The sequence below is a fragment of the Manihot esculenta genome, chromosome 11 (genome assembly GCF_001659605.2).
Source record: "Manihot esculenta cultivar AM560-2 chromosome 11, M.esculenta_v8, whole genome shotgun sequence".
In the NCBI taxonomy this organism is placed as follows: domain Eukaryota; kingdom Viridiplantae; phylum Streptophyta; class Magnoliopsida; order Malpighiales; family Euphorbiaceae; genus Manihot; species Manihot esculenta.
In genome coordinates, this window is record NC_035171.2 from 24,607,803 (window position 1) to 24,621,202 (window position 13,400).

General features: G+C 32.3%; 1 protein-coding gene across 1 annotated transcript; it reads right to left on the reverse strand.

Annotated features, from left to right (window-relative positions):
- Positions 1 to 1,205: 1,205 nt before the first annotated feature.
- On the reverse strand, positions 1,206 to 12,982 carry LOC110626542 (serine/threonine-protein kinase BSK1). The gene is made up of 9 exons (XM_021772506.2): positions 12,519 to 12,982; positions 12,281 to 12,416; positions 9,726 to 9,859; positions 9,500 to 9,605; positions 7,172 to 7,257; positions 5,164 to 5,352; positions 4,002 to 4,166; positions 2,094 to 2,207; positions 1,206 to 1,718 (listed from the first exon to the last, which is right to left on the reverse strand). The coding sequence occupies exons 1-9, from the start codon at positions 12,828 to 12,830 to the stop codon at positions 1,464 to 1,466; spliced, it is 1,497 nt and encodes a 498-aa protein (XP_021628198.1). The 5' UTR covers positions 12,831 to 12,982; the 3' UTR covers positions 1,206 to 1,463.
- Between the last annotated feature and the right edge of the window lie 418 nt (positions 12,983 to 13,400).

Below are 13,400 nucleotides of genomic sequence, written 5' to 3' on the forward strand. Positions count from 1 at the left end.
ATTGGTATATCATAGGCCTATTACACTCATCAAATCTCTCAAAGATCTTCAGCCAAAGATCTCTATCAGAGGCAGTGTAAATGTAGCCATCCACCAAAGTTTTGGATATTGAGTTCAAGATCCAAGATGTGACCATGAAATCAAGTCTTTTCTACAGCTCATACAACTGAAACCCTTATCAAGTGTCGAAACTGTTCCTTCGATAAATCCTAAATTCTGCTTGGCTTCTAAGGCTATTTTAATAGCTCTACTCTAAGATCATAAGTTACTTCCCATTAGAGATGTAAAGACTAAGACTATACCTAGATGATCGAACGATTGCAATTTAAATGGATCTCTGATTCCTTGAGCAACATTTTGTCCTTTATCAGTAACCACCACAAATATCTGATCCTTGTTGTTTAATTCAAGCGCTCACACAACGCGTGCCTCAAATGAAAAAGAAAATCAAGAATCACTGCGGATCAAAAAACCAAACCCTGGCTCTGATAACATGTGAGAAACCAGAGAGAGAAAAATGATTTTATTAATCTGAGTAACGAACATTATATTAATTGTTTGTACAGTAGCCATGGCTTTTATAGTATTCTGGAGCACATATGTCAATAGGCAAATATCACAATTAATCCTTTTAAAATGACTAGTGTGCATCCAAGTGTAAAAGAACAGTTAATCAGTAAAAATACAACAGTGAAATACAATGTTATTTCTCTACAAACTCGTCCATCATTTTACAAATTTTAATTGGCCAAATAAATACTTACTCAAATATTTTTTTATATTAGCCTCTTAAACACTTGAATTAAAATTGTAACTTACAAAAATTGTAACTATTAAACACAAATTAACTATACCATTAATGATCTATTAGAAAAAAGTTAAAAAATAGTTCAATTTATTACTATTGTACTTAGAGATTTTATTAATTGAAGTCTAATTTTTAAATAATACTTGTCTATCGTTATCAATGCATAAAAATTCAAAGTACACAATTAAAAAAATGTGTTATAAAATTTTACTTTTTGAATAAATTATTAATAATATAATTGATTTGTATTTATTTATTATAATTTTTATAAGTTCAAATATTGAATAAGGTACAATTTTAATCCTAATTAGTACAGGATCTCAGTTCACATTATATGAGATGTAAGTAAAGAATTATAAGTTGCCTTAGGCGCATGAGGCCTCCAACTGGGGAAAAATGGAAGAAAATCAGCATGAAATGTGCATTCAAGAACAATCCAATCATCCCAAACTACAGACCAGAGCTAGCTCAATTAATTCCCCAACAGACAGGGAAGTTATACATGCATTGATGCAACAAGCATCTCTCTATATTACATTTTTTTAAATTGAAAAAACAAATAAATTCACAGCTCAAATTTTACACGAAGTCGCGTGGTATCATTGACACTGCAGTGTGTGTGGAGAGATCTTCTATTGATCATACAGTTGATTTTTCATGTTCCTTTCCCACCTTTTTGCTTCTTTTCTTCTAGTGCAGTAGCTTCATTTAACATGTCGGCCGCATCGTTATGCATATCAAGTTTGGCAAGGGCAACTGACTGCATGTAGAAGGCTGTAGGCCAGTCTGGATATACACACTGAGCTTGCATTGCATCTCGAAGCGCAGCATCTGGTTGATCGCATAACAGATAACAAAGACTACGCCGTGCAAAAACAGTTGGGGAAACCATGGTTCCTACATCTATGAACTGCAAAATGCAATAAACAAACAAGATCACTTTCACAATTCCAAGTTGTTCCAATTTTGTTCCTTTGCCGGAATCTTATATTTATGTCTTGTACATGCACACAAGAATGTAAAGAGGATGCTTATGAGACAGAACTGTGAGACTAAAAATACAAATATTTAGAAATGAAATAATATAAAAACCGGCGTATTTTACAGCTTGCACAAAATTGAAAATTGTTAGGGAAACATCATAGAGTTTTCAGATAGAAAAAGGAATGCAGGTTAAGGAAAGGGATAGGATTTTTAACAAAATGCATCAATGCTCAGGGAGCAAAGAACTTCACCCAATTTTCTATCATGAGGATGAATCCTTGAGTGAACTTCATAGGCATACCTGGGAGTAACAGTCAATTGCAGTTTTAAAATCTTTATCACGAAATGCGAAGTCTCCTCGCTTCCTCGACTCCAGCATATCTCTCATTTGCTGTGTCCACTCTTGGAAAGATAACTGGACCAAACCATATCAAGTTAATTTCTCAACATGACATTCAATAACAGAAGTATGCCAAATGTGTGGAATGTAAACTTAATTCATGTATCTAGGAATATGAAAAGTCAAGAATGGAATAAACGAATTTAGATAAATCTGTAATACAAGGTTAAGTGTGTGGTGCTTAGGAATTTGTGCAGGGCATTTAATTAATAAAGTTGATGCAAATACAGTGAAATGCAGAATGCTATATTTTCCTATCTAAAATATCATTCCATGTAGAGTGGAATGATCTAAGCATGTATAAAACTATCAAGTATTTTTATACATCTTTCTTTACTTGTAATTCCTTTTTCACCCTATGTAATATCCCTCTCCCAACTAAATTATTTCAAATCTTAAAAGGCTTCCAACATAGTAGCATCGGAGCTTGACATAAGAGCTGAAATCAGAATAACCCTTGGTTATTGGTGAAAGTGAAAGAGAAAAAAAAAAATTAACTGCAAGTGTTTGTCCAAGTTTGTGGCAAGAAACTCTTAGAGAAGGTTATTTTTATTTGGAATCTCAAGGTTCGTGAAACGAAGACAATCCATCAAGAAAGAGAAGAAAATAAAAGTCTTGCAAAACACAATTGAAGTGATAAGGCCTTCCAAAAGTCAATGAGCTAGTGAATAAGACTTCCAAGTGAAAATACTAACCCTTAGTTTCGAATTATTCATTTTATAATAAAAGAATTCAAATTCTTATAAAATCATGCATAATTTCAGTTTTTTCTAAAATGAAATTTGTTCAAGTTAAAAAGGAATTTAATTCTCTCATTCCAACCAAAATAATTAACAGAAAAAAGAAATAATTGAATTGAATTGAATTGTTGCGAAATTCTTGATTCCAAACAAAGAGAGAAACATTTACAAACAAGCAAGGGGTTGAGAATGGAGAGTGAACTATCAATTAGGGTGGTTGTTCCAACAAAATGGTACTCAAGGAACTGTTCGGAAAGCTAAATTTGCCACCAACAATTTATTCATGTGAAAATTGGGACCACATCATTCCCCTGTTTGGTGGCTAAAACCAAGTTCAATGACATGTTTGGAAGGCATACTCGATAGTGATACATCATACATGCTTATATGAAGAAGGATGCAGAAAACAAGTGTACGTGTGATTAGACATTTGAGAAGTGCTTATCCCATAATGATCAAATGATGTGAAAGAATGAGAATTGAATGAAGCAAAATAGGAGATGGAAGAACTTAAAGTCACTTATGAAAACTGAAGAAACAGCTTTGAAAAAGCCATGGATTCCAACCTTAATGAATCTAAACTCTAAAGTAAAATTGGAAGAACAAGCTGAATAAGGTAAGGTCATTATGATGAAATAGCACACCTTCATGATACAATAAAATTTGTTTTTGTTAATCCTCATCAGTAAATAAGCAACATTAAAGCCAATGAATTTTATGGAAGGATGTTAGCAAGTTAATCTAATTCACTTCTTTGAAATATGAACAATCAACTATCAAATAAGTGAAGACAAGATTGTGGTGCTTTCCTATATGTGTGACATGTAATTAAGAGCGTTCATGCATGATGGTGAGTGCTATATGTACCTATGTTGTGTCATGTGAAGTAGAGTGATTCAAGTATTTCTATAATATTATTTGAGTATTTTTTTTTTAATATATATATATATATATATACACTTCCTCTACTTATAATTCATTATTCATCTGATGTGATATTCCTTCCCAAAATAAATGGTATTAAATCCTGAATGCTTCCAACAAGATGAACTTATCCATGTCAAATTACCTCATTTGTTCCTTCATCATCTTTGTAGTGTGTCATAACCAAGATTTGATGAATTGCTGTGAGGTCCATCCGAGAACAGGCCTCACCCATTGGTGAGAGAGGGCGCTGAGGAGTTGGTGGGGTTTCCTCATGTTTTGAAATTCCAAGCATAACATACGAAGGAACCTATAAACACAAAATTTTGGTAATTAGCATCTTTACACAAAGCGATACTCAATTGATCTTCATCAAACCACAAACAGAAAATCTATATAGTGTATACCCTTATGCAACAGTGTACAACAAAAGGGTAAGGTCTCAGGACTTGAATCACACAGGTACAAACTTCACCCTCTATGCAACACAGTGGAAAAAAAAAAAAAAGTCTCAACCCATATGAGCAACTTTACATATATAAAATGGAGGAGCCTCTGCTTACTTTGTCTTGAATTAAAGTAGAATACCTTGTTTCACAAAAGAAATTTAAACTTAACGATTTTTATGTTTTATCTCAAATTTTCTGCAGAACGTTTACAAAACTACATTAGATTAACAGAAAAAAGATGATATTTCAAAAATATACATATATTGTAAATTTATTTTAAAAATTAAACTTTACAAAATTTAAGTAATTTATCTCATAAAGTTATGTAAGCTTTACATTTTTTATAAAGTAATTATTTACAAAAAAAAAAATTATCATATGATAAAAATTAGAGACGCTATATATATTAAAATTATATAATTTGATTTATTTTCATCAATTAGACATAATCTTTTTATTATATTAATTTATTAAAAAAAATATATGTATGTATGTATTTTTAAAATATTATTTCGTTAAGTAAAGCTAATACTTTAGAAAAAATAAATAAATATCATTTTATGTAAATCCATAAGAATTTTGTAAATTTTAAATTATTTTTGCAAAGTATTAGATGTTGTATGATGATACTTTTATATCGCATCACTGCTACGTGCAGGTTTGTCCTGTGTTCCTTTCATATTTTCTAATACAATCTTCAATTCAATTATAAAAATAAAAATAAATAAAAAAATATCAGCATTCCTTGTAGCATCAAGCAAGAGGCAAAAAATGCTTACTAGCTTATTATAAAGCAAAATGGCTTTGATTGATAATTACTAGAAAACCAAATGCTTGAGAAAGCTATAATTCCCTTACATCAGGTTTCATTTGCAGGGGAGCCAATGTTCCAGCAAGATCCTTCGTACTAGGCCGCTCTCTGGGCTCATATTGCAAACATCGAGAGGCAAGATCAACAACCACAGTTGCTTCGTCCGTGGAGAAGTTTCCTTCCAAATGTGAATCCATTAACAGAATTATGTTTTTTCCTCTTATCATATCAAGAGCCTGTATACACGAGAAGTCATCAAGAACTTGTAGACCAAGATCACCTAGTTTTGTTTGGGGTCTAAAAATGAAACAATGCTATTCAACTGAATTCTATTTGACCAGTTCTCATGTTCAGAAAGTTTGTTTGCTTTAATGCAATTCTTTTAGTTCAAAAAAAATCCTTCCAAATAAATGAATTAATGCCCAAAATGGTGTGAGTTTGAAGGAAATCAGTTTATTCAAAGAACTCCCAAAAAAAAAACATAAAACGTCTTTAGTCAAATTATACATAAAATAAATAAGGGCAAATACGAATGTTACATATAGTAGGAGAAAGTACAGAAATGTAAAGTCTAGAAGAGTCTTGGAAGTGTTGAAGAATGAGAATTTTAGTAGTAGGTAGATAGTTACTTTTGGAGGAAAGATGTTAGTAGCTAATGGGCAAGCTGTTAGACAGTTACAGAATTGGGAGGAAATTGTGAATATAAATGATGTGAGATCTATACAGAGGGTATTTCTGGAAAATCTAATGAAATCTTCAGTTTCTTTTCTTTGTTTCCTTTCTCTACTCTCTAGTTTTCTATCTCAATTCTTGTTTTTCCATATTCTATTCTTCTTCTTCCTTCTTGTTGAATACTGAAAGTTAGGATTAAACCCTGACAAAATATAAGCGTGTTTCATTTCACTTTCTCAATTATTCCAAACAACAGAATAATGTCATTTTAAAATTTATTCCAAACACATGAATTTTATAACAAAATCATTAGAATTGAATTCTTTTAGTAGAATTGAATTGAATTCTATCATGATGATGCAAATATTACCCATTATCAGTGATGATAAAGTAACTTCCAGCCATTTATTATTTACATTTGACGCCTCTCATAAATATTGTGAAAGATATCAACATAGATGCAAAAACAAGAACCAATTAACCCATCTAACTTAGTAATTTTGCTGGTTACGTAAAATGAAAAATGTTGCTACGATCAAATTCAAGATGCTTACAGTCCAAACAAATTTGATCAATTGAAAGTTGAAACTACAAGTAAAAATGCTTAGCTTTAAGATGGTCCAGATAGAATATATGAAAATTTAGTTATGAGTTGTTTTACTAAAATATTTTCTTTAATGTGTTACTGAATAAATGTGGTCATTAAAGATGCGATGAGCCCATGTGCATGGCAAGCTGTATGTTAAAGTTTGGCAAGATCCATGTTCGATATTGGCAGTATCTGGTACGCTAAGTAGGTTAAGAAATATTCTAAATTTTTTCACTATATAAAGTTAACAAATCAACTCTCAACTTCAGGTAATACTCTAAGCAGTACGCGCATTAATGAATTTTTATTTTTACTAACAGTGCAAACAAACTAAGTTGTTTATGGCAGTTTGAAGCTAAGGCTTATCTTAGAAAAAGCTTGTTTGAGAATGTTATTTATATTAATAAGCAATATAAAGCCTGGTTTTGACCCTCATTTAATAAATAGGTGAGTTTGAACAAATGTCATTGGCATGTTTGGACTAATTTATAACAATACCAATTGAAACACCCTAAATTTACTCTAGCTTGACTTATTAAATTAAATAAATAAAAAAAAGGCCAACTTTAAGTCTTATTTTAGAACAATCATGAATGAGTTAAGCCTAAGATGCCAAAACTATAAGCAACTTGCCTCATCTGTAATGATGCTCCTGGTTTATTTAAAAATTTAAAAAAAAAAAAAAACAATAAAGCAATTATAATTATCAACCTCTTTCTGAATGACAAATTTTGGTTAAGGTCATGACTTATTTCTATAACTTGCATGACATTACCATAATATATGCCACTTACATGACTTGGAGGGATATGCTTTCCACTTAGCAAATCCAGAAGGACGGTTCCAAAACTGTAAATTACGCTTTCAGGGGTGACCCTTCCTAACAAACAAATTATAGCAACAACAAGAAGTATCAAGTCAAATAAAAACAAGGTAATGATAACATAAATCCAAGAAATAAATAATTATCTTTCCACAACAATAATCCAGCCAAAGAGCTAGTCATGCATTTTGAATTGTTTTTTCATTTTATTTTAAAAAAAATAATGAAATACCCACTTCAGATTAGTGAACCTAAATAAATGAAAAAAATACACACATACACAACATAGTAAAAGGATGTGGCAAATTCTAAGTTTTCTAAAGTGGTTTAAATAAAGTTAACTTGTCAACCATTGAGCAGAAAAGAGTTCTCCTGCTAATTAAAATTTAAATGGCTTCATTGTCTTTTTACATGATCCAATCATGCAGACAAGTTGTACAACAACATCATTCATTAAAACGTTATACAAATACCAAGATTTAATTCATTGAAACACCAAGATATCAAGCAAGGATCTAAATGAACCAGGTCCACTTTTCCTTAATTCAGGCTTCACTCAGTCATACACTCCAACTTGGCTCAGACTTGAATGAGCTTCGGCCAATATGAGACCAGAGCAATTACCAGTCCATACCTAAACAGACATCGAGACACAAAAGATACTTGAACCAATTTTCACATACACGTTTTTTGGCTTATGGAATAAATATGTCCAGCCAACTAAATCAAACCTCATGCTTTAAACTCTACAATGTCAATCATGACTCTATAAGCTATTGAAATTAATACCTTCATTGAATTTTATTTTCTACACTTCTGATTCATTTGTTTGTGAAACCATATGATATATATATACACATACACACATACTATGTACAAAAGCTGAATGTGTTCAATCATCAATGCTTACAGGAAAAAAAATCTGAGTTACAACTAAAAATATTCAACATTGAATATAAAACTTCCCTCTAACATGAGTGACTCATCTAAATTTAGATACATGTCAGATTATAGTTTATTCTATGGATATTTAAAACTTAAACCCATTTTGTCAAACAAAATTTGGGTAGAGACTAATTTCGAAAAAAAAAAATCAACGGAAGTGCATAGTTAAGACCAAACAAAATGCTAGGTTTGATACTAGAATATTTAAAGTATGAGATTCAATTGGTAATAATCCCCAAAGTTTGAAATGCTTAGTGTAAATATCCCTTCACTTAAAATGAGTTTCAAGAGACAGCCATGGAAGCCTTGTTCCATGCTTTAAGAGGAAAGCTATTTCCTCCTTATATGAGGAAGACAGCACCGCATAAGTTCCATCTAAATGATGTGGAACTAAGTCCATATTAATTTCTCTTCTTTTTTATTTTTCTCTTTATTTTTGTTTGTCAGGGTCCTTTAATTTATAGCTAATATCTTTTACTGGTAACTTCATTTTAGCTATGACCTATCACTACAATGATCCCTCAATATACTCTGATATTATGATAAGTAATGTAACATTGATTAATGACCAAACTCTCTTCAAATTTTAAAAGGCTAAATAAATAAGCAAAAACAAGCTCAAAAAAACAGAGCACATACACAAACACAATTAAGTGCACGTCACTTACAATTGTGTTTAGTTCATTTACTAAACAGGCCGAAATTTTTGTTCAACTTTCTTTATTTATCTCAGAAAACGAACATCAACCAGCTTCTTTTTTAAGACCTATTTATAAGCTGCTTGCTAAGCATACTGATTGTTTACAGCCCTAATATCAACTATTAACTTTTACATAATTATTTGTGTGTATGCTGCAGAGACATCAGCTGCTAAAGTAATCAAGATGGCACAGCAGAAAATTCCAATATTAAGTTATTATTCCCTTCCACTTCTACTTGTACTCAGTCCATCATCTTTCTTTTTTCTTCTCCTTTTTTGGAGAAAAGGATGATTAGCTTATGGAAAAGAATTGAAAAATATAAAATCTCCAGCACAGAAAAAAAAAAGATGTGGTAGGATTCTAAAGTAAAAGACAATTTTTTTAAAAAAGGCATGGAATCCAACAACAATAGTGATTTTGAAACGAATATAGACATTTTTTTAAAATCCAACTTATTTAAGCACCAAAAGAAAAGTGAAAATTCAAAAGAAACATTGTCACAATAATTGCAGCTCAGATAAAATAGAGATGTCCAAGTCAGAATAGTAAGAACCAGTTTAATACAATTGTTCAAGCAAATGAATGTTTGTGAACATAGTCAGAAGTTAAAAACAGAGCATAATTAAGAACACATAAAAGAAACAGTTGTTTACCGTTTCTTAGGTACTCAGGAGGAGTGTAAGCAAGATTTGTGCTATAACTTTTTCCATCTCGACTATTTTTCATCAAGCCAAAACATGAAAGGCGTGGATCTCCATCCTACAGGATCCATTAGTTAAAATTCATAATCAGCCCAGTCAGACGATTAACACTTGTGAAATAATCAGAAGAATCACCATGGTAACAAATATGCATGTCAAGTTATGTAAAAGGAAATACCTCATCAAAGAGAACCCTGTATGCATTTAAATCATGGTACAATGGACGGCCCTGAGAACTGCAATAATCTAAGGCTCCAGCAATGCAGAAAGCTACTCTTAAACGCATTGCCCATTCAATAGTTTGATTTTCCCCTGTGAAGAATGAATAGAGACTTCGAATTTAGACGTATAACTGCACTTTGAGAGAGCATGATATAGAATAAGAAAGTTCAACTTATCACATATAAGAATCACAAGGACAACATTTTAGAAGGAAATGATCAAATTGCAATATTCTTTGTTAGAATGACATCCATTCCAGGTAGCCTGGATACAGCAATAGTGCTATACCTTCTTAGTTGTAGAAGCTTTTGCATTATCTCTATTCTAGTCAATAGAGATTGGGCTCAACACAAAATTTGGGGTTTGAGAAACAATACAAGGGAGTATTTGCAGCATATTGTTTGCAATGAGCAGATGACAAAAGGTTCACTTGTGAATAGGGAGTGAGCATCCAGCTAATAGAATATTAATTGCACACTGAAGTTTCAGGATACAATAACCCTAATATATGGAGTGTTGTAACATTGTAGAAATAGTTTCCTAATAGAATGGGATTCCAATTTTGAAGACACTTGAGCGATGTTGGTATCAAATTTGATTTCATTCATAAAAGCCATGCAAACGAAAACTAATTGCATATAACCAGCTAAGTGGATCATTTCAGAAAAAGTTAAAACGTTTCCTGAGAAGAGTGGAGGAATCCAGAGGCCAAATGTATGATATGTCAGTGTTATAAAGAAAACTTAACATGGTGACCATTTAGCTACATAAATGTGTGTAGGAAACGTAAAGGGTGAGAACTTTTGATTCTCAAATCCCAATGCACAGCAAGCAAAAGCATGGTTGGTTGGATAGGAATGCCCAGACTCACTTGAACAACATAACGACAGAGAAAGATTCTTTTAATTGCATCCCAACAAGGCAATGCCAACAACAGAATTTCAAGCTTAAATTAATGACTTCTAAAAACAGAAAGATATGAAAAAGATAAGGCTTCCTTTGCGATTATACATTTCCTTTGTCACTAGTTAGGTGCATTTTGATTCTGGAGTTGTGTTAGGTTATTTGTATACTGCCTCCTATTTTGAACATATTATAAAGCCCTCAGGTTTTGTTAATCTAACATAGAAATTTACTAGGTATACCAAACCTATGTCAATGAAAATAGTCCACAAGAAGGAGAATAATGGAATGATCCTACCATTGCGACGACATCCTTTTAGGAATAACTAATAAGGGGAATGAGGAGGGTTGTTATGCAGTTCAGTGAAGGAGCGAACATGAGTTAGAAGTAGTTACACGAGCTATGACAGTTGTAACTGCTGAGAGGGAGAGCTTGAATCTATATAAATAAAGTTTCCAGCTCTAAGTCTAATGCAACTTATCAATGCTGCTCTCTCTCTCTCTCTCTCTCTCTCTCTCTCTCTCTCTCTCTATCTCTAATTCTGTCTACTCTACAATTTTCCCTTTTCTTTCTCTACTACTTTCTTCTATTCCTCTCCTTCCCTTTCTTTCTGACTTGTTACAGATTAAATCCTTAATACCATATTACGAAAAATGGAAAATGCTACTCATATGCAAAATAAAAAGACAGTGGCCCAGACAGGGAGAATTATAAACATCAAAATATGCAAATAATAATTTAGGATTGGCAACAAGTAATGCAGAATTCCACATGCCTATGTCAAGAAATCTATATTCAAAAGGGCATTAACATTACTGCCAACACAAATTCAATATTAGAACTCAAGAATCAAACTGAACTGTAAAGAAACACAGATAAAATATATTATTAACACAATAGCATTGATCAATTTAACATTTACTTGAAAACACAAATGCACGTTTTATTTCATTCTTTCTGCTGAATAATATATCACACATGCACGCGCACACAGAATAAGCAGAAAAGAACAATCAAAACAAAGAAAACACATATTTATGTGGTTCAGCAATGTGCCCACATCCACGGAGCCACTGTAGTCATTTTAATATACAAAATAAAATAAAATAAAATAAAGCTTAGCAATACATCATGTTTGGATTATCCATATAGCTGACATCCTTAGTACTCAAAATAAAATAATGCCCCTGCCCATTAATAAAGCCCTGACCCAAAATACTGTATCCTACGCCTCCAAGCACAATGTCACCTTCGTTTTTGGTCTTTTAAGTGTCCAGTAATTCTCCTAATATGAGCAACTTTAACTCAACACTTACTTCATCAGGTATTTTACAAAACTATGGTAAGAGGGCCAAAAAAGGGCCAAGTCAGAGATTATATAAATTTAAGAAGCTAGGAGCTACCAGGCATTTTGAATATACGTCCATTAAGTCTGGAAGAACAATTAGGTCTGCAACAAATTGGGAATTTAAAGAGGCCATAGAAATTAAAAAATTATCAACCAAATGACAATTCATGCTTCAACAATAGAGGAAAGGACAACAAAACCAATAATTGAACTCAACTAGTCGAATCAAATAAAACAGAAAAAGAAAAATCACACGTACAGTGAAATAAATGCTTAGCTAAAGTATCATTGGGCATATACTCAGCAACAAGCAGCCTCTCATCTCCATCACAGCAGTACCCTATCAAATTGGCCAGCCTTTTATGCCTCAGCTTCCCCACACCCCATGCCTCCTCCTACAACCCAGGAAAACAAAAAGTCAGACCCACCTCATAAAACAATCGAAACCACCATATACTCTAACAAATTACAAGTTAAACAAAAAGAACAGGAGATACCGCAAACTGCTTAGGATCGGGCCAAGCCATTTTAGTAAACTTCTTAACAGCGATCCATCGGCGGTTCTGAAGGCGGCCCTTGTAGACAAGATTAGGGGCCTTCTCACCGCTCTCGGAAACGATGTTATCAGAGCTGAAGTTGTTGGTGGCTGCTTTGAGGTCAGAGAAGGAGAATTCAGAGAAAGATGGTACACCAGTAGAAGGGTCAAGATGAGCAGAAGGCGATGGGTGGCTTTGAGGAGGGTAGGATGGTTTGGTGTGGTCTTTTTCTGGGTGGGTTTCAGATAGAAAAGAAGATTCACAGCAACCCATGAGTAGAGAGAGAGATTCCTATCGAGAGCGAAAGCTATAATCCAGAGGTTGAAGGAAGAAGAAGATGAAGGAGAATAAAAAGAAGCATATGAGCAGCTCAGAGGAAGAGAAACATCAAAGAAGAGGACATTTGGGTGTTTTTATTCTGTTGTAAGTTGGCTGCTGTAATAAAGCCTCTCATAATTTCAATAGTATTAGATGCTCACACTTGACTTTGCATTTATTTTAACCGCTTCTCTTTTTCCTTTTTTAACTGTACATGTGTATTTGTGTTTAATTTATTTTCTATTGATATTTAAATTTCCTATTTAATTATATAAAAAATAGCTATAATATTCATAAAAATTTCAAAATTTACCCTTTTATTTTATAATTCTTTTTTTTTCAACAAAAATATCCTATATAACTATATTTTTATAATTATATTTTTTTGTCTATATTTTCTCTAATTTTTTTAACATACAAACTTATAAATTAAAAAAAAATTCTATTTCGAGTAATATTTAAATATAAAAATAAATATAAAAAAATAATTTTTATCTCATAATTAAACCTCCCGCATCCAACTGA